We start from the raw sequence: 20,688 nt of genomic DNA on the forward strand, positions 1-20,688 counted from the left end.
TGAGAAAAGCCATACCTTTCTACCCTTGGGTTACAATGGGAGATTGATGGTACAAATTTTATGTCCCAGTGGGTTGAACTTTGACGTTCACAGTGGGGGACAACTTGGCTAAGTGTTCCTTTAGAAAAATTAGTCAAGCAAGAAGGTCTTGTAACACATCAGTCACAAAACCTTGATAAACTTCAAGTAATGATAACCTAAGCGAGATCATTCACGAAAAATAAAATTCTGCATTCATGCAAACACCATTCACACATGTCTAGATAGGAGCATTTGTTTCATTTTGATCATGTCATCCTAATCATTAGGCATAATTAGGTTCATTATACAGGTCTTATCTCCCTGAGATTACAGTGGAGCAGACCGAAGAATTGCAAATCCTATCTCCCTGAGATTACAGCGGAGCAGATCAAAGATGGTAATCCTATCTCCCTGAGATTACAGTGTAGCGGATTAAAACTAAGGATCTTATCTCTCTGAAGTTACAGTAGAGTAGATCGCACCAGGTCTTATTTCCCTGAGATTACAGTGGAACAGACCGAAGAATTTCAGATCTTATCTCCCTGAGATTACAGCGGAGCAGATTGAAGCCAGAGATCTTATTTCCTTGAGGTTACAGCGGAGCAGATTGAAGCTAGTAATCCTATCTCTCTGAAGTTACAGTGGAGTGGATTAAAATAAATGATCTTATCTCTCTGAAGTTACAGTAGAGTAGATTACATCAGATTGAAGCCAGAGATCTTATCTCCCTGAGATTACAGCAGAGTAGATTGAAGATAATAATCCTATCTCTCTGAAGTTACAGTGGAGCGGATTAAAATAAAGGATCTTATCTCTCTGAGGTTACAGCAGAGTAGATCGCATCAGGTCTTATCTCCCTGAGGTTACAGTGGAGTAGACCGAAGAATTTCAGATCTTATTTCCCTGAGGTTACAGTGGAGCAGATTGAAGCTAGAGATCTTATCTCCCTGAGATTACAGCGGAGTAGATTGAAGCTAGTAATCCTATCTCTCTGAAGTTACAGTGGAGTAGATTAAAAAAAAAGGATCTTATCTCTCTGAAGTTACAGTAGAGTAGATCACCTCAGATTGAAGCCGATAATCCTATCTCCCCGAAGTTGCTGCGAAGAAGATTGAAGCTACACGTCAGATCCCTCTGAAGTGCAGTGAAGTGGATTGAAGCAACAATACACAGTGAACTGGAATGAAGCTACTTGAAAAGAGAAGCACCAGAGCAAATCAAAGAATTAACGAGACCGGTCGAAATTGGTCTTTCTTAGTCTTTGCTCTGTTCTCGTTACACGACAACGAGCAAAGAGGGGCAGCTGTAGAAGCCCAATTTCACCTGGGCCCATTACAAACAAATAAAATACATACACCCAAACCTCAACCCACCTAAACACTAACCCAAAACCCTAATGGCCTAACAAGCCCAAAACCTAAACTATTTTCAGCCAAAAAAAAAAAAAAAAAAAAAAAACCTAGCCGCTCTCCCTAGCCTAGCGCCGCAACCACCCTTGGTCTTCTGCTCACCTACTCTGCCAGCAACCACCACCAACTGCCACTATCATCTCCACCCATGTGCGCCCATGCCTGCAATGACAGAGAGGAAACATCAGCAAGCAAAAAATAGACTAGAAATCTCATGTAAATCGGCTATAAAGCCAAGAATATGTATTGTAAAAAGGGCTCTCTCTCTCTCTTTCACGTTTTAAAAGAAATAAAAAAAAACAGATTCAAAACCCTCTTTCGGTATATCTATTTTCCTTTTCTGTTTTTTATTTCTTTTCTCTTTATTTTTTCGAAGCTATTTGTATTTGATTTTGGTTTCTTTTATTTTTTAAAAAAAACTATATATATAACTTATAACATATAAAAAAAGGCAAAAAAATACCTTCTTTTGGCGCAACGGCGGCTCTCCGGGTCAGATCTCTGGTCGGAGTCTGGAAAATGGGGAGAGGGTTTGAGAGAATTTTAGGTTTTTTTTTTAAGGAAAATGGAGAAAATGAAATTTTAAGAAAAAAATGGATTTTTATAGGATATTAAAACGGCGCCGTTTTGGAGGAGTTCAGAAAGCCTCAAAACGACGTCGTTTTGACACGGATCAGGCCGACCCGACCGGACCCAATGAAGGTCCGCGTGTTTTTGTAATTGAGGGTCTATTTGCGATTTCGGCCCTTCCGCATTTTAACTATTTTACAATTAAGTTTCTTTTTTTAATTTGATCTTGAAATTTCTTTCATGTTTCAAATTGATCCTCCTTGCTGCGATGCGTTTTGAGGGCTCCGATCTATTTACCCGTCTGGTTCCTCTCTGTTTGGCGCTAGTTGCAATTTAATCCCGTTTTTGTTTTTTTATTTCGAATTCGCCCAGTTTTTTGTTTTTATTTTGATTTAGTCCGTTTTTAGCAAATTTATCGTTTAATTAATTATTTTAGTGTTATTATTATTATTATTATTATTAGTATTAGTATTATTATTGCTTTTATATATATAGGAACATTTTTTATTTTTTATATATATACTTATATACATATTTTTATATTTTATGATAGTTATATACGTATATGCACATATTTACTTATATATATATATATTTTATAATGCATATATACATATATTTTTATGTTTTTATAAATTTACGTACATATTTATATTCTATATATCTTTGTATTTTATGATCTACATACATATACATGTAAATACTTATATTTTTATATCTTATAATTTATATATCTTTTTTCATATTTACATAATTTTATGTATATACATACATTTTCCCTTTATATGTACGTACATATTTTTCATATTTTATAATTTTCATATATTTTCCTTTATTTTTATATTCATTTATGTATTTATTTATATGCCCATTTTATGCTTTAGTTTATTTATTTATTTATTTGCTATGGAATGTATGATTGATTTATTATTCGTTTTGTTCATTTTTTACATAATCATGTTTATTATTCCATCATGCACGTGAATATCATGTTTTTTTAAAAAAGGAAAATATTTCAAAATAAGACAATATTTTGCATTTGGAAATTCGAGGAACGTGCCCTAAGGTCTTGGGTTCGATTTCTCGTTCGACCAAATGACTTAATATCCTTTTCAAAATTTTTTAAAATAAGGCAATATTTTGCGTTTGGAAATTCGATGAACGTGCCCTAAGGTACTGGGTTTCGATTTCTCGTTCCACCAAATGACTTAATATCCTTTTCAAAAATTTTCAAAATAAGGCAATATTTTACGTTTGGAAATTCGAGAGCGTGCCCTAAGGTCTGGGTTTCGATTTCTCGTTCGACCAAATAGCTAAATATCCTTTTCAAAAAACTTTTCAAAAATAAGGCAATGTTTTACGTTTGGAAATTCGAGAAACGTGCCCTAAGTTGCTGGGTTTCGATTTCACGTTCAGCCAAATTGCTGAATATCCTCTTGATTTTTAATCCATGCCATTCGAAAATTTTTAAGGATCGTATTTTGAATTTCTTTAAAGTTTTCAGCTTTTCGACACTAAGACATTAAGTAATCAACTGGGTACCAATTTTGGGCGTATCGAGGGTGCTAATCCTTCCTCGTGCGTAACCGACTCCCGAACCTGTTTTTCTAAATTTCGTGGACCAAACTCGTTGTTTTAATAAAATTAAACCGTTTATTAAAAACAACCACTTTTACGAGGTGACCCGATCACACCTCATCAAAAAGGATCGTTGGCGACTCCTTTTTTTTCGTTTTCATTTTCAAACCCAAGTCGACCCCGTTTTTCATCCAAAAAATGGTGTCAACACTAAAATTTTCATTTTAAATATTTTTTATTTATCATATTTATCGTATTTATAGATTAAATTTTAATTTTAATAAAATAATTGGATAAATAAATTTACTTGAAAAATTATCATATTTATAAATAAGAATTCTTAATCTATTAAAATAATTTTATTAAATAAAATTGTTTAAAAATAAATAAGAAGTTAAATTTTATATTAAACTAAATATAAAGTAAAAAAACATTAACTTTAAATAGCAAATTTTAATTATTTATATAATAATTAACTTTATATTATATATAAACTCTAATCTAATATATTATATGTAATGACCCGAATTTTTAACAGTTTTGAAAAGTTCGATTTTGAACCGAATTTATTGTGTTGAGATAGTAGAGAATTAAAATAGAATAATTACGTGTCGAGTATGGAATTGAGGGTTGAAATTAATAAGTGATACTCAATTAAAACAATTAATAAAAATAATACAGAGACTAAATTACTTAGTAACAAAAACGACTGGAAATTGATTTAAAATTTAGCGGGGCCTTAAGTGATAAATTTGCCAAGGATGTGATAGCAATTAAACCAATACTAAGTTCGTTTAGACAATTAAAATGATCATGGCCGTCAAATTCCATTAAGCTATCTATATCATACTTTTAACCATTGATTATTAATTATTGTTATTTTTATTATTAGCTAAAGCTAATATTGATAACTAGATGGCGGAAGCAAATAGAAAGATCATGATACGAATGAGTTAAAATGTGATAAGAGATTGTTGATTTAAGTTTAAATTTCATTTAAGTAATTTAGTTGATTACGAGTATTAGGGACCTAATTGTAAGGGTTGAAAATCTTAAGGTTTGAAAATAAATAATGATTGTAGGAGGTCCATGTACTATATTTTTAAGGCTGGATTTAAATTTGATTGGGTAAATTGTGATATCTGAGTGTTTGAATATTAGGGTTTATAAGGATTAAAACAAATAGAATGCATTCATGTTTAATTGTTATATTTCTATGTTTGAATTGTATAATTAATGAATTTTTTGTATTTGAATTTATCATGCGTAACTAAAGACAACATCAGAATATGATGGGCGTCGAAACCACCAAATAAAAATTCCTATGGCAAAATAATAGGAAATAACAGTATAGAGTAGTAAGGTCGAATTCACAGGGATTGATTCTCTATATTTCGCCTTTTCTTATGAATAAAATTACTGTTGCAGCAATAGTCGTGCCCACAACTCATGAAAAGCTTGCTGGAAAAAAAATAAAAAAAAGGGGGAATGAAAATGTTGGGAAGTAAATAAAATGAAATATCAGCAAATAACAATTATATTAATCGAAAATAAAATAAGTAAATGGAGTTAAACTTTGTAAGCAATAACATAAAGTCTTAGCCTTAGACTCGGATCAACGGCCTCAACCGCGTGGGTCGTTTAAATCCGATCACTATCTCTCTTGATGAAAATCTCACTAGTATGACCCTGCCAGGATACGTCAATTTGTTTGCGAGAATCCGAATACAGTATGGCCGACTCGACTTCCTAACTGTACGCCAAACAACTCCAACCCAACCCGCGCTTTTTGAACTGAAACTGAATTAACTTTAAGGAACGAATTTGCACTATCCCATATTTCGGAGATATGGTAAATACCATTATGAAAGATTTTTAGTGAGGATTTATTTCTCACGATTCTTGACTGGAACGAATACCGGGCTAAAGCTAAGTAGAAGTTTAGTAAAGCATGAAATGGATCATGTTTTGTTGGTGTATGTAAATGGATTTAATAAATATGGTAGAAGGTGGAAAGGGAAGGAGTTTGGCAATCAATTAAACATAATTTGTAAAAGGAAAGTAATATGAAACGGAAATGGGAGAATGCTTATTCAAAGGAAAGGAAAATGGTTACAGACGTATGAAAGAAATAAATTGCTCTGTATTTCCAATGTATTCGAGTGTGTTTTTTAAAGGCCACCACACACCTTATTTATATACATATCATATACTAAAATTAGTCTAACTCACCTAACAACTAATTACATAAAATCACATTCATATCAGATTTTTTTTCTAAATATGACTTTTACGAAGTTAAAATTTGATCAGCCCTTAAATGTCTTCAAAGTTAAGACATTATAATTAAATTATAATGGATAAATCATTAATGATTTGGTATAATGATACGTGACATACAATTATGATATAATGAAATTTTACTACGTGGTTATGATGAATAATAATCATGTGATATGCTAAACGGTTGGACTTAGTTTAAATGATACATTTTATTAGTATGTTTTATATTTTGAAATTAAATTATGTTAGTATAATTGAGTTTTAAATGCTCAGCGTGTGGATATATTTGTTTTCGTGTGTAAGTAATAGGTAAAGTTTGAGTGGTACATGAAAATCGAGAGCATCGAAAGATCTGCCCTCAACTCAGCTTATGTTTGTTATCTTCGCTTTGAACCTAGTTATAAATGACATGTAACTTGGTTAATAGGTTGAGTTATAAGTCAAAACTTGCTACTTTGGATATATGTTATGTCTAGGAGCATGAAATTTCACTTGTTGAATTTCAATAGTAGATTGATGGTTTAGTATGCATGTCTATTAAGATACTTATACAACTACGTTAAGTTGTCATATATTGATTGCTATGCTTTTGGAACGTATTGATAAACTTTTTAATGTTAATTTGATGTTTATGGAATAGGTGTAACTTTGGCCTAAGTTAGGTGGGGAATGGTCATCATTAGTATGCTTTAAAATGCTTATTTTAGGCCATTCTGCATTAGAGTTTCAAGACATCTAGAGTATGTCTTGAGACATCAAGAGCAAAAATGATCATTTAAGGGACTTTTTCTGTGCAATAATCTCGAAACTGAACGAACATGTCTCAAGATATAAGATGCCGAGTTTAGATGCAAGGGGATTATTGTCTTGAGACCATAAAACATCAAAGCTAAGGGTCTAAAACAAGGGAGACATCTCTTGAGACAAGACTTCACTATCTTGAGACACACTATTGAATTTTAATACTATGAGTTTGGGTTTAAATCTTAACCCTATATTTGACCCCGTAAAATTCCAAAATGCTTTAAATGAAACTAGTGAACATCTATGGTACTTGTTTACTATTAATTTTTTTTAATGCTATATTTGAATTATCAAAATAATCAATATATTTTAATTACGCTTATTAGTTATTATTTTGAGTAATGTTGATTTGTATTAATTATATGAAGTAAAATTATAAATACAAATGTTTTAATTATGATTTGAAAATTATTATTATTATAATATTTAAATTGTTAAATAAGCTTTACACTTACAACAATAATTAAAAAAAATTATGCGACAAAATTATGCACAATGCACTTGACTTTAAAAACTAGTAATATATTAAAAATAAAAAATAAATGCAATTTTTTATTCTACTAATTTATACTATATTTGAGTTCTTTTAATTAAGTTAGTATCATAAGTCAATCGAATATCAACTCAGTTGAAAATGACCGTCTTATTATAAAATAATAAATATAACTATGAGAATATTTTTATCTTTTTATATTGAATATCTATAAAAATCAATTTAAACCCAAAATATATCTTAAAGCATAATCCCACATGCTAGGATTTGAACAACTTCGCCACATTTAATTTCCATATAATTTTATATATATATATATATATATATATATATATGTGATATGTTGTAAGTGTGCCACAATCTAGTAATAAAAATAATAAAAGTTTAATGCATTATTAAGTATGCGGTACTCATGTTTTTGTTGTCTAATGTGATACTTGTATTTGGTAAAAGTTATATGTTTTAGTACTTGAAGGTAATTGTGTTAACTTTTTATTGTTTAATTCAGATTTTAGAGTTAATTTGATGAAAATTAATAATAATAATAATAATAATAGCAAATAACTTTGATCAAATCAACCCTAAAACTCGAAAAAATCACAACTATCAAACTATATTTAACAAATTAGATAAAGTCACAATTAGCACTGAATTTATTTTATTAACAAAACCATAAAATTAAAACTTAATAATATCAGTAATTAATTTCATCGGATCAACTCTAAACTCTAAATTAAACACGGAAAATTAACACCTTTATATTTGCTAATAAGAAGGAAATACGTTAAAAGTACATGGGTAGTTCTTGTATTATGAGGATTTATACTATTAAAAGAATCAAATAAGCCTAAATTGTAACAAATGTAACATTTACTATATAAAATATATATTGAAAATTATTATTTTTCAATTGCAGTTCAATTCTAACAAAATATTTCATTTACGAACCATAAACACTTTAAAAACATTAACTTTGTTAAATAGTAAATGATATTTTTTTAAATAGTAAATATTAAATCTATTCTAATTTGATCTTAATTGATTCTTTTTAAAAGTAAATTAATCTATTTAATAATGTAGGACTCATTTGATTAGGTCTCTATAATAGAGGGACCTCTCAAGTGGTATGTTGTTCTAAGCCTCAACCGTTGTGAATATGGGTTAAGATCCAAACTTGGATTTAATTTGGGTTGGCCGTAAAATTCAAGGTCCACATTTTAGTTTTTTTAAATATGTTATAAGTCCCTGTACTTTTTTTAATTTAAAATTTAATCCTTTTATTTTTATTTTCTAAAATTTACTTGATGTATTTTTAGATTTCAAAATTCAGCTTCAATGGTTAACGCCGTTAATTTTTTGGTTAAATTTATTAGTGTCATATTTTAAAATAAAAAAAATACATCAACTAAATTCTAGTGATAATAGTTGAACTGAATTTTGAAATTCTTTTGGACTAAATTTTAAATTTGGAAGATTAGAGAGAGGTATGAGAATATTTCATTTTTGAATGAGAGCCAATTTCTATCCCTTAAATAAAATTTTCTCAACCGCCATGGTTAACAATTCTCAGAGAAAATGTAGATGAAATAGGGGATTATTTTGCTCGAAACCCATTAATTTCATCCGGTACTAAACAGCTCTGTACAACTAGGCATGCCGTTTCTTTAAGAATTTTCAGGTGGTAAGGAAATTTATTTCGTTGTTTCGATGGTTTTAATGGTTTTTTTCTTTTCCTTTTTTGATTGACCTGAGATTATTGGGATTTTTTTTTTAGAATTTAATTTTCTTTAAATTTTCTGTTCATGGAAAATTAATCTGTTGTTTCTCGGAAAGTGAAAAAAAACGAAACGGTTGAGTTTGCTTTGTTCTTCATTATGACATATATATATATATATATATATATATATATATATATATATATATATATAATATTAGGCTTATTAGCTTATGTTGGATGCAAAGTCATCTTATTTATTGAAGCTTTGATGAAATTAAATTTGCCCTTATTAAACAATGACCAATAATTCCTAATTAGCTAAGGAAAATGAAAATCTATGTTACTCGGATTTGAGTGTGAGTGTCGCCTATAGATATACGGAGTTGATACATCTATGTTCTTTTCGCGTATTTGAGTGTGTGTGTGTCGCCTATAGGTATAAATGGCTGATACATTTAGTCATCTTCGCGTATTTGAGTCTAAGTTCGCCTATGGATTCTTGGCTGATGCATTTATGTTCTTTTCGTGTATTTGGAAGGTTGTTAGAGGATCATATCTCCTTTGAAAATGTGTTGTATAAGGGTACTTAAAAAGAAAAAAAAATGAATAGTCGGAACAACATAGGAAAAATATTTACATCTTCTCATTTATTTGATTGTGAAAGTTAATGAACAATGGGATATGATCTATGAAGGTGTTGAAGTTACTGAATGTCTTTCTGGATATTTGATGTTTGGTAATAAGTTTTTTATTTATTTATGATCTACCGATAGGTGCCCTTTGTTAGAGGATCATATCTCCTTTGGAAATGTGTTGGATAGGGTTAAAAAGAAAAACGAATAGTCAAAACAACACAGGAAAATAGTTACATCTTCCCATTTATTTGGTTGTGAAAGTAAAGGAACAATGGGAAATGATCTATTAAGGTGTTGAAGTTATTGAATGATTTTCTGAATATTTAATGGCTGGTAATAAGCTATTCGTTTATTTATGATCTACCGGTGGGTGCTCTTTGTTAGAGGATCATATCTCCTTTGAAAATGTGTTGGATAGGGTTACTTAAAAAGAAAAACGAGTAGTCAGAACAACATAGGAAAAAAAATTTACATCTTTCCCATTTGTTTGATTGTGAAAGTGAATGAAGTTGAACAATGAAATATAATTTTTTGAGGTGTTGAAGTTACTGAACGTCTTTCTGCATATTTGATGTCAGGTAATAAGCTATTGGTTTATTTCTGATCTACCAGTTGGTGCCATTGTATAAGAATACAAGTATCATTTCAATTACTTTTCGGTTTTTGACTAAGTGCTGGTATTTTCTTGTCTGAAGTTCTAAATCTTGCCTTTTTTCTTTGGCTATGGTGATTTCAATATCCGATAGGTATCGGCTATGAACAATTGTTGGTTCCTCTTTTAGTGGGACTTTTATTGCCTTGGCCATCCTTATTGTGGTAAGTATATTGTTTATACATTCTTATCATTCATTCCGAACCACATCCCTCTTTTTGTTTTGCAGTTTCCTCATGTTTTTTCCTATCATTTTATAACTGATCCATATTAGTAAGATATCAACTGTTTTAGTGGAATATGATTATAGTTATGAAGGACTAGTGAATAGCTGGATTGGGTTATGGTGATTTTCTCTATATGATGTTTTCCGAGTATGAATAAAACATAGTTACTTACAGCTTCTGTTTAAGTTTGAAGTAGTTTAGTTATGTATAGTCCAATGTGGATTATAATATCTTTAGTTCTATTAATGTCTTAACACAAATATGTATTTTACGCTTTCGAGTAAAACATCCTCTATACTCTTTCAACTTATTTATTGAACATTTGTCGATGTCTGTGAGAAAACCTTCTTTTAACTGCAATTTGAGAAAGAGGAACGTTAATCATGATAGGAGAACATCTGATAAACATAAAATTTACGTATGAAACTTGGCCTTAAGGAGTTGATTGTTAAGCTTGTTATGGATTGATTGACTGGTTGCTGTTCGTTTTCTTTAGGAAAATCAGAAGACGAGCATGTGTTTGGCATGATATTATGTCCATGGAACGTAGATATGACATTGAGAGCAGGCCCTGAATGCATTGGGCTTTCTTTTATGTTTTTGCATGTTCCGGAACTACCCCTTAACTGAAACTGAAAATCTCTGGTGCCAGATTGTTTCATAACTTTTTGATAGTTGGTGCCACTCTACGTGGTCGCATTTGTTTCGCCAGATTTGATTCTCTGCATGGCCATTTATGAGTTTTCGAAACGTGGGTTATTGTGGACAAGGCTGCTTGAAAGCTGTTTCAACAAGGTTCTTTCTTATGTCAACTTTTTTTTTCTCCCCATTTTTTCTTTCTTTGATTGGATGTCTTAAATGGCTTTTATTGCAAATTCTTATTTACATTAATTGGTGTAAACTTCTATGGCATCTCTTCGCTGTGAAACGTTATAAAATGGAGTTAGAAACGGGACCATTCTTCAACATCACAAAATTTTACCTATAGCTTTCTAGTTGCTACCATGAATTTCCTTTTGCCTAGAGACGATTCTGAGGAGCATGCAGGTACTAAAACATGCTTCTATTGCAACAAAGTTTTTAGCAGCCATCGAGCTTTAGGTGGCCACCTTAGGATTCATCAAGATGGTAGGATTTTGAGGGCCCTGAATTACCCTGGTGGTTCCAGTAGTTCGGTGAACAATACCGGGAATCCTCCTGCATCCCTACCAAACAGCCAACTGAACTCCTTTGCCAGTTTTAACAGCCTGAGTGCGATCACTTCTAATTCTGTGAACAATTCTGGGAACCCTCCTGCATCCCTACCGAACAGCCAACCGAACTCCTCTTCCAGTTTTAACAGCCCAACCCAGTTCAGTACTAGTTCTGTGAACAATTCTGGGAACTCTCCTGCATCCCTACCGAACAACCAACTGAACTCTACTGCTTTTAACAGCCTGACTCTGCTCCCTGCAGCACACCTGGCATGTGACTTCTCTTGGATGATCTACTTGAATGAAACGAACCAGGTAAGTAGGAGCCAGTTCATTGGCGGCTATTCCGGAGTTCCTCTAATTCCGGTTATCTTGTCTCCTGACTTCTCCTATGGCTACAGTTATGGTGCAACTTATCACCATAACAGTCTTGCTTCACGAGCATTTGCTCCTGTTGGCAGCAATGTGGACTTCCCGTATGTCTGCAGTTCTTGTGCAGCTTATTACCATAACATTTTGGCTTCGAGAGCATTTGTTCCAGTTGGCATGATCGCAGCCATGCCTTCTGCTGCATTTGCTTTGTTCGGTAGTGTTGTAGCCCGTGGTTTTCTTGTAGATTCTTCTTTATTTTTGGGTTCAAATGGAGTTCGTCAGTTTAATACCAATGAATTTCAGATTAGCCAGGTTACTCTGTCACCATCCTTCGGAAACGCCTTGCCAAACATTCAAGCTCAAAATGCTGGTAAGCTTCGAAATCCTACCTTTGCTATAACTAACCCCAGCCTTGGTTTCGGGTCATCTCGGTTGTCTATGAACCTATTGCTGTTTGTGCCTTTCTCCAGGTCCTCCAAGCGCAGGTTCAGCTAATGTTGGTCGATCTGAGAGGAGAAGTTCGGGTAAGAGGTCCCGTGAAGCTGACAGATCCAGGAATGCTGAGACTTCAAATGCATCAAGAAGGCCCAGGATTGCTCCCAACGAACATGTGGAACCGGAGAATTGTCCTAAAAAAGAGCTTCAACTCTTCGTGGATGTTGTTGTTCCAAGTTCTTCATCCGAAGCTAGTTCCAGTGCCGAGGAGGAAGATCTGGTAGATATGGATTTGTCTCTCCATCTCTAGGCTTGTGTGTTTTCTCCCCATGATAAACAAGCAATAGTAGTATAAAATAAAGTAGTCTCATATCCTCCCCACCCCACCCCACCCAAAGAAAAGAAAAGAAAAAGCCGCGTATATGTAATGGTACTATGCATCATCGAACTGTATGCATTTTTCTTGTTAAGTTGGAACTTGTTTTTACAATTGCTTTTTCTAGAATCATATAGACATGAGAGAGGGGAAACAATCAGAACCGGAAACCCTTTCCGGACTTAGCTCCGAACGTAGATGCAACAAAACAAGCTTAGATAGATGTTTAACTTTTAACATTATCACCTATAGTTACCGACTTATCCTTTCATATCGGAATATGGTAACTGTTCTATGTGCTTGGAATATAAATGTTCAATGTGATGTGAGCTCTGGAAAAAGATTAACCTGTTATCTCTAGAGTAACTTTTATTCGTTGACCGATGGTCCTTCAACTTGACTTCATTGGATCACAAAAACCGATTTTCGTCAGCTTATAATGCTTTTGCTCCAAATGTAATACAAAATATCATTTGGTGCCATCTAGTGAAGGTTTTGCCTCAGTCTCACAAAGAGGGTTTTATTACTATTATATCGAATTGAATTCTAATGTATAGTCAATACAAGATTTATAGTTTCTTTTTAGGATAGTGACATTTTTATTCACTTCAACAAAAACTCATCTCTAATAGCACATTGCTCAATTTTAATTCTAAATAATTCACAAATTAAACAAATAACTCGACCCCTAAACAAATCAACATTGTAGCTTAAGGCTGAAGAAAAGATTGCCAACTATATTATTATTATTTAGCCTAATCCACGCGTTTGCAATCGGGTTATTTTTAACAATTGCATGGGCAAAAGAAACATTTATTATAGTTCTGAATTCCAACACCCGCAGTAAAAGCGCGTGGACAACAAACCTATAGCTTATACTTTTCTTGACGCCTGTTGCAAACTGGAAAGGTTAAAATTTATCATCAGTCCCTGTACTTTTTATAGATTTAGAATTTAGTTCTTACATTTTTATTTTTAAGAATTTAGTCTTTTTACTGTTAAGACATTTTGGAGTAAAAAAAATACTCACTTGGTAGCAATATAATTAAAACATGGCACTGTAATGAACTTAAATTTAACAAAATAATTTTAATAGTGTTAACATTTGAACTTGAATCTTGAAATTTGAAAATTAGAGTGACTAAATTCCTAAAAATAAAAAGGTAAATTGCATCCAAGGCCACTAAACTATAAGTTTATGTTTTGGTCATTCAATTTCAAAAAGTTACAAAACAGTCATTAAAGTTTAAACTATTCGAAAGTTTTTATTTAAGTCATTGGGATGTTAAAATTATTGTTGTATGGTCTTCTTTGTTCGCATCGCTTGCACCAATCGAAAACTCTCCATTCCCTTCTTTTCTATAGTTTAATTTTTTTTTATATAAAATAGTTTTCAACATTATGAATTTTCGAACCAAAGTCCACATAACTTTCTACTCCAATATCCGACACTAACCGTCAAATCGACTTAGATTTAAGGTATATACTTCTACTCGTCGATGGAACTGATCCACCATAAGAATTGCTGCTTGGAGTCTGATAGCTGGACCTTTAAAAAAAAAGAACAAAAAAACTTAGCAGTCCAGTGACCTAAATGAAAACTTTCAAATAGTTCAGTTACTATTTTGTAACTTTTTGAAGTTGAATGACCAAAATGTAAACTTACTAATAGTTTTAGCGACCTTAGGTGTAGTTTACCTATACTTTTCTTGAGTCCTCTTGGAAATTGAAAACGCTAAAATATGTCATAGGCCTTTGTACTCTTCATAAATTTAGAATTTAGTACCTATATTTTTATTTTCAGGAAGTTAGCCTCTACTTTTTAGATTTCAAATTTCAGGTCTAATTTTTTAACATTTTTAAATTTGTTAGTGTGACATTTTGGAATAAAAAATTCACTTGGTAACAATATAACTAAAAAATAATGTTGTAATGAACTAGAATTTAACAAAATAATTTTAACAATGTTAATGGTTGGATCTGAATTTTGAAATATGAAAAATAGAGGGACTAAATTCCTAAAAAAAATAAAAGGATAAACTACATCCAAGGTCACTAAACTATTAGTATGTTTATGTTTTGATCACTAAATTATTAGTAAATTTACGTTTCGATCACTCAACTTCAAAAAGTTGCAAAATGGCCACTAAACTATTCGAAAGTTTTCATTTAAGTCACCGAATTTTTAAAATCGTTGTTGTGTGGCCTTCTTTGTTCGCACTACTTGCACCAATTGAAAGTCCTTCTTTTCCTTCTCTTTTACAATTCTTTTTTTTTATGAAACAGTTCTGAACGTCACGAATTTGCAAACCAAAATCCAAATAACTTTATTATTTGATCTTCGACACTGATTGTCAGATTGACTTGGATCTAAAGTATGTTATTCTACTCAACGATGGGTATTGATCCATTACATTGATCGTCGAATTATCTCTTAAAGCTCACTAGGCGAACATTTTTTAAGAAAAACTTAACAATTCAATGATTTAAATAAAAACTTTCGAATAATTTAATGATCATTTATAACTTATTAAAATTGAGTAACCAAAATATAAATTTATTAATAGTTTAAGAACTGTAGATGTAATTTGCTCAAAATGAAAGTACATGAACTAAACGAAGAGTGTATCGGCACTTGTGACAGATTTTAACCAATTGGAAATTACTTAGCGCGTGGATTTCAATTTAGCCTTTTAGACCAGAAACAGAATCATTATCATCAACCCTTCGGTTTTTTAAAAAAATATATATATAATAATCGAATACCTTTGATATTAAGGTGTAATACTGCAAAATAGTCATTGCAGAAAACCAGCTTTAAATCCCATAAAAAGAGCTCACCATCTTTAATGGAAACTGTTCAAGGAAAATCCCTTATTTTGTAAGTTTTTTTCGTATCTTTTCATTTTTCTTTGTGATTTATGGGTTTATTTTGAAGTTATTTAGGGTGAAATATTTTCTCTGTTTAGTCTCTTTTTCTGTATTATCAATCTCTTCAGACCCTTAATTGCTTCATTTTCTATGAATTAGATTACTGGGTTTTTGGTTTTGTTATTGTATTTGAAGAAAAGTTAATATTTTTTTTTTGGGGGGGGGGGTTAATTCAAGTTGTGGAATATTTAAAGTGATTGTTGGTATCTTGATAGGTGAGTGTATATAAAGAGAAAAAGAGTTGAAATTGTTGCTTTTGATGCATAGGAATTTGATTTTGGATCATTTAGGAAGGGGATGTGTGAATTATGATAAAATTTTTAGGGTTTTGCTGTGATTGTGGAAGAACAAGGGATAGTTTATGTTGTTGAAATCTTAAGTAAGGATAGTTGGGAATTTGAAGATTAAACAAGGTTCTTTGGGTAGTCTTTTCAAGGGTTTTAGATCGTTGTTGTTTCCGGGAGAAAGATGCAAAGGGTTCGGTTTTCGTCCCAAAAGGCGCCCGTTCATAAGTTAGGGGATTCTCAGATGACATTATCCCCCAAATTTAGATTAGCTGTGATTCAGTCTTCATTGTTGAATCCTTCATTAGAGTTTGAGTTGTCTCTTCAAGGAGAACCACTTATCCCGGGCCTTCCCGATGATGTGGCTCTTAATTGTCTCCTCCGGCTTCCAGTTGAGAACCATGGAGCTTGTAGAGTCGTCTGCAAGCGATGGCATCTTCTGCTTGGTAATAAAGAGCGATTTTTCACTCGAAGGAAGGAACTCGGTTTCAAAGACCCTTGGCTCTTTGTGTTCGCCTTCCACAAATGCACAGGGAAAATCCAATGGCAAGTTCTCGACCTTACTCACTTCTCATGGCATACCATCCCAGCGATGCCGTGCAAAGACAAAGTTTGTCCCCATGGTTTTAGGTGTGTTTCGATTCCTCGTGAGGGTTCTCTATTTGTTTGTGGGGGTATGGTCTCTGACGTGGATTGCCCCCTTGACATGGTGTTGAAGTATGAAATTCATAAAAACCGTTGGACTGTGATGAATAAGATGAATACTGCTAGATCGTTTTTTGCTAGTGAAGTGATTAATGGTATGATATATGTTGCTGGAGGAAACAGTGGAGATCTTTTCGAGCTTGACTCAGCCGAGGTTTTAGATCCCGAAAAGGGGAATTGGCACTCAATTGCAAGCATGGGGACAAATATGGCATCTTATGATTCTGCAGTTCTCAATGGAAAACTTCTTGTGACCGAAGGCTGGTTGTGGCCGTTTTTCGTCTCTCCGAGGGGTCAGGTTTACGATCCAAGAACTAATAATTGGGAAAGTATGGCTGTAGGTTTGAGAGAAGGCTGGACCGGGTCAAGTGTAGTGGTCTATGGTCACTTGTTTGTTGTTTCTGAGCTTGAAAGAATGAAGCTTAAGGTTTATGATCCTGACAGTGATTCTTGGGAAACAATCGAAGGTCCCCCATTACCGGAGCAGATACGCAAACCTTTTGCTGTCAATGCATGCGATAATAAAATATATGTCGTTGGTCGGAACCTTCACGTTGCTGTGGGCTATATCTCGAGCCTGAACCAAACAAGCAACTCAGAGAAGAAGTGGAGCTTCAGAGTTCGGTGGCTTGTTATTGACGCCCCAGATCGTTTATCGGACTTGACACCCTCGAGTTCTCAGGTTCTTTTTGCTTAGCTCCTCAAGTATCATATGTTGTTCAATAACTTGTAATTATACAAAGATTACAAAGTCTGTAGAGTTGGAATGACTGTGTGTTTATTATGGCATCATCCATACTTTTTTGTGCTCTTTGGTTGTCTCAGTACTAATTGCTAGATCGATATGTTTTCCGATCTTGTCCTGTATGAAATATTGTCTATAATATAATAGAGTCACACTAAAGAACTAGGCAGAAAAGGAAAATTATAGACTTAGACCATGTTATTTCAGACATTTGCTGGCTTGGTTGATGAGCAGAAAGGATGATGGTCCTTTCTTTACTGAATATCTATACTATTTGGACTCAGACTCGGGTGAGTGTAGGTTTTAAGCTTTTTTAATGTATTTAGAAGTATACTTACACGAAGGGTAAATATACATTTTGGTATCTGAACTTGGCTTCAAGGTTCAAATTGATACCTAGGGTTTTTTTTTGGTCCAATTAGGTACTTGAACTTGATTTCTTGGTTCAAATTGGTTCTTGAATTTGGCTTTTTGATCCAAATTAGTAGTTATCATAAATGACTTATTTGAACCAATTTGAACTATGAAACCAAGTTAGGCACTAATTTGAACCAAAACGCCAGGTTCAAGTACTTAATTAGACCAAAAAAAGTTTAGGTATCTAATTGGATAAAAGAAACTTTAGGTACCAATTTGAACTTTGAAACCAAGTTCAAGTACCAAAATGTATATTTACCCTTACATGAACTATTTGAATTTAGGAACTGTTGTTTATATTTGTTGATGTATTTGGAAAATTGTGTAATTGGATTTGAGAGAACAATTTGGAGATATTATTGGGATTTTGATGATCACTTGAGTTTTAATTAATTTAAAAACAATAAGAGATGTGTTATACTTACAGGGAATGAGAATCCTTTTTTTCTTTGAAAACAAGTTATCAATTGTAAACCAAATATTCCTTCTGGGTTTTCTAAGACTTCATTTTCCTTTTTATTGTTCATGTTTAGGGTTTCTGGTTGCTTTAGCTAATAATGTCATCTTCAAAGTTCGATTTTGCATTCTCTGTTCAGAAGTACAATATGTTTCAGCTTTTCAAGACTTCATTTTTAATTCTTAATAAAAAAAGTTACATGGCATCGTTTAGACTTGTTCAAGAGTTAAGTTACTTGCGTGATACATAAAGTCTTAGTCTTGGATAAATTGTTCGAATGAGATAAATATTAAAAAATCATATATGAAATTTGACTCAATGTATAATGTCATACATAAATTTTAATTTTGTGTGATTTTATACATGAAATTTTAATTTGTTTTGATTTTCACAAATTACTTTGATTTTAATTCAATTATATACATTTAAAAAATTACTATAAATATATATAGTCATTTTTTAAATGTATATAATTAATTAAAATCAATGTTTCATTATCTGATTAATCATAATTCAAGTTTTACGTGTGTAATTATATTAAATTAAAGTTTATATTATGTTAATATGAGAAAAGTTTTTCTTTAAATAGTTTAGGACACGATGTTAAAAAAGTCACAGTAGAACAAACAAGTAACAAATTTGGTTCAAAGTAACGCTTTTTTCATAAATTTATGTTGGAATTGAATTTTTATATAATGCTTATTTTATCCTTTAAATAGAGGAAAACATGTTTAAATGTACTTAAAATTACATTCTCTTAATTGTTGCAATAGCAAAAGTATTATTTTCGGATTTAGTATATATATATTGTACAAATAAAATAATCATTTATATATGTGATTAATCATGTGAAATAATTAAAATATATTATATTTATTTGTTGAAAATTTAGTACAAAATTTATAAGGATTGAGAAAGTGAAAACAATATAATATAAATGTTTTAACTTTCAAAATTTGGTTTTGTTTATTTGTATTAATATCAATATAAATTAAAAAGATTAATATGTAAAATTAATTAATGATATATCAAAATTTTATAATTCAAAAAAGAGTTTCGAATGGCAACTTACAAAAATTTAATGTTGTTCTTTATTAGACCAAAAATAAAAATAGTGGAGATTAAAATAAGCATTAAATTTCAATATAATATTAATTATATAAAAACCAATTTAGTGGTGAATTAGGTAATTTTATATGTCAATGTAATAATAATAACAATAATCAAAGCATAAATAGGGTTATATTTGGATTACTATCAAACATTAAATACGGATTCGCCTCTAAAATAATTTCATAGATTTGTACCTTATAATATACAATATATACTCCAAAGCTACTGATGATAGAAAATAATCTTATTATAGGTTCTGCTCTTTTTAACATAGTATTTAGAATTACCCATAGTCCCTCCTCAACCCATTAATAGAAGGATAATGCACTTCACCGCACTCGAACCCACGTCTTCTTACATTGGCAACAATACACATGCTGATCGAGATAAAAAAAAAAACTTAAAATCACCTATAAAATTAAAAAGAAAATGCTGAACTTTGATTTAAGGGAATCAAATGCGAAATATGTTTTTCAAGATAAAAGATACAATGCAAAATGTTATACCTGGCATACAAAAGCAAAATTCCTTTTTACAAGTAAAAATAAGAAGAAAATGAAGATGGCAAACTTTCTATATGATTTGCAAAACTTTGCTTGTAGTCCTTTTGACATCTTCATGCCAATAACAACTTTTTGTCTTAGTGAAGTTGTGTTTTGGATGGTGAGATGGTTTTGTTTCATGTACTTAAAATCTTCAACTTTTGCCTTTTTCTTTTTCTTTTTTTTTGCTTAATTGAATGTTCAACCCTTTGAATTTTACCTTTTTTTTTTGTCGAATCAGGTACCTAAATTATATTCTCGTAATCATTTGAAACCCAGTTGTTATCTTCGTTTTAAAAAAACCCTCCAACAAATCAGAAAATTGACATGTGTGCAATATTTATTTTTCCTTTAATTCCATTTGAATATTGACAAATAGTTTATTTTCTTTATTATTATGTACTATATTTTGGAATCTAATGACATTTACTTGTCAAGTTGAATTATTGGTGCATTTTCTTGTAAACCCTAGCTAAGAATGTGGAAAGGGAAGATGGTATTTGAAACAATAGGTTGAAGAGAAAGGAAAAGATGAAATCTAACTCAAGTTTAGTATTTTACTATGTTTTGATTAGAACTACTTTTTTTCCTTTCTTTCAATTTTAAAGGAATTAAAGGAAAAATAAATAAATATTGCATATGTGTTAACTTTTGATTTGTTGGAGGCGGTTTAACTTAAAATGATTACGAAAATATAGTTTAAGTACTGATTCAATCAAAAAAATTTAA

At 31.6% G+C, this 20,688-nt stretch overlaps 2 protein-coding genes across 12 annotated transcripts; both read left to right on the plus strand.

The window, feature by feature from the left end:
* Window positions 1-8,615: 8,615 nt before the first annotated feature.
* LOC105799018 (uncharacterized) lies at window positions 8,616-13,044 on the plus strand. 11 transcript variants are annotated; one of them, XM_052621345.1, is made up of 7 exons: window positions 8,618-8,839; window positions 10,089-10,147; window positions 10,257-10,326; window positions 10,886-11,184; window positions 11,337-11,897; window positions 12,258-12,324; window positions 12,425-13,044. In XM_052621345.1, exons 4-7 carry the CDS (start codon window positions 11,116-11,118, stop codon window positions 12,697-12,699), a joined length of 972 nt encoding a protein of 323 aa, XP_052477305.1. In that variant the 5' UTR covers window positions 8,618-8,839; window positions 10,089-10,147; window positions 10,257-10,326; window positions 10,886-11,115; the 3' UTR covers window positions 12,700-13,044. The 11 variants fall into 11 exon arrangements, with proteins under 11 accessions (XP_052477299.1, XP_052477300.1, XP_052477301.1 ...); XM_052621339.1 differs by having other exon boundaries at window positions 8,616-8,839; window positions 11,042-11,184; window positions 11,337-12,324; XM_052621340.1 differs by having other exon boundaries at window positions 8,616-8,839; window positions 11,102-11,184; window positions 11,337-12,324.
* Window positions 13,045-15,517: 2,473 nt separating this feature from the next.
* Window positions 15,518-17,540, plus strand: LOC105799019 (F-box/kelch-repeat protein At1g30090). Its single transcript, XM_012629338.2, has 2 exons — window positions 15,518-15,646; window positions 15,912-17,540. Exon 2 carries the CDS (start codon window positions 16,165-16,167, stop codon window positions 17,380-17,382), a length of 1,218 nt encoding a protein of 405 aa, XP_012484792.1. The 5' UTR covers window positions 15,518-15,646; window positions 15,912-16,164; the 3' UTR covers window positions 17,383-17,540.
* Window positions 17,541-20,688: the final 3,148 nt, after the last annotated feature.

This window comes from Gossypium raimondii, chromosome 9 (genome assembly GCF_025698545.1).
Source record: "Gossypium raimondii isolate GPD5lz chromosome 9, ASM2569854v1, whole genome shotgun sequence".
Classification (NCBI taxonomy): domain Eukaryota; kingdom Viridiplantae; phylum Streptophyta; class Magnoliopsida; order Malvales; family Malvaceae; genus Gossypium; species Gossypium raimondii.

Coding starts and splice junctions, on each gene's coding strand:
- LOC105799018 (XM_052621339.1), top strand. CDS start 11,116: ATGGCCATTTATGAGTTTTCGAAACGTGGGTTATTGTGGACAAGGCTG. Junction 11,185..11,336: donor TTGAAAGCTGTTTCAACAAG/GTTCTTTCTTAT, acceptor AAATGGAGTTAG/AAACGGGACCATTCTTCAAC. Junction 12,325..12,424: donor CATTCAAGCTCAAAATGCTG/GTAAGCTTCGAA, acceptor GCCTTTCTCCAG/GTCCTCCAAGCGCAGGTTCA.
- LOC105799019 (XM_012629338.2), top strand. CDS start 16,165: ATGCAAAGGGTTCGGTTTTCGTCCCAAAAGGCGCCCGTTCATAAGTTA.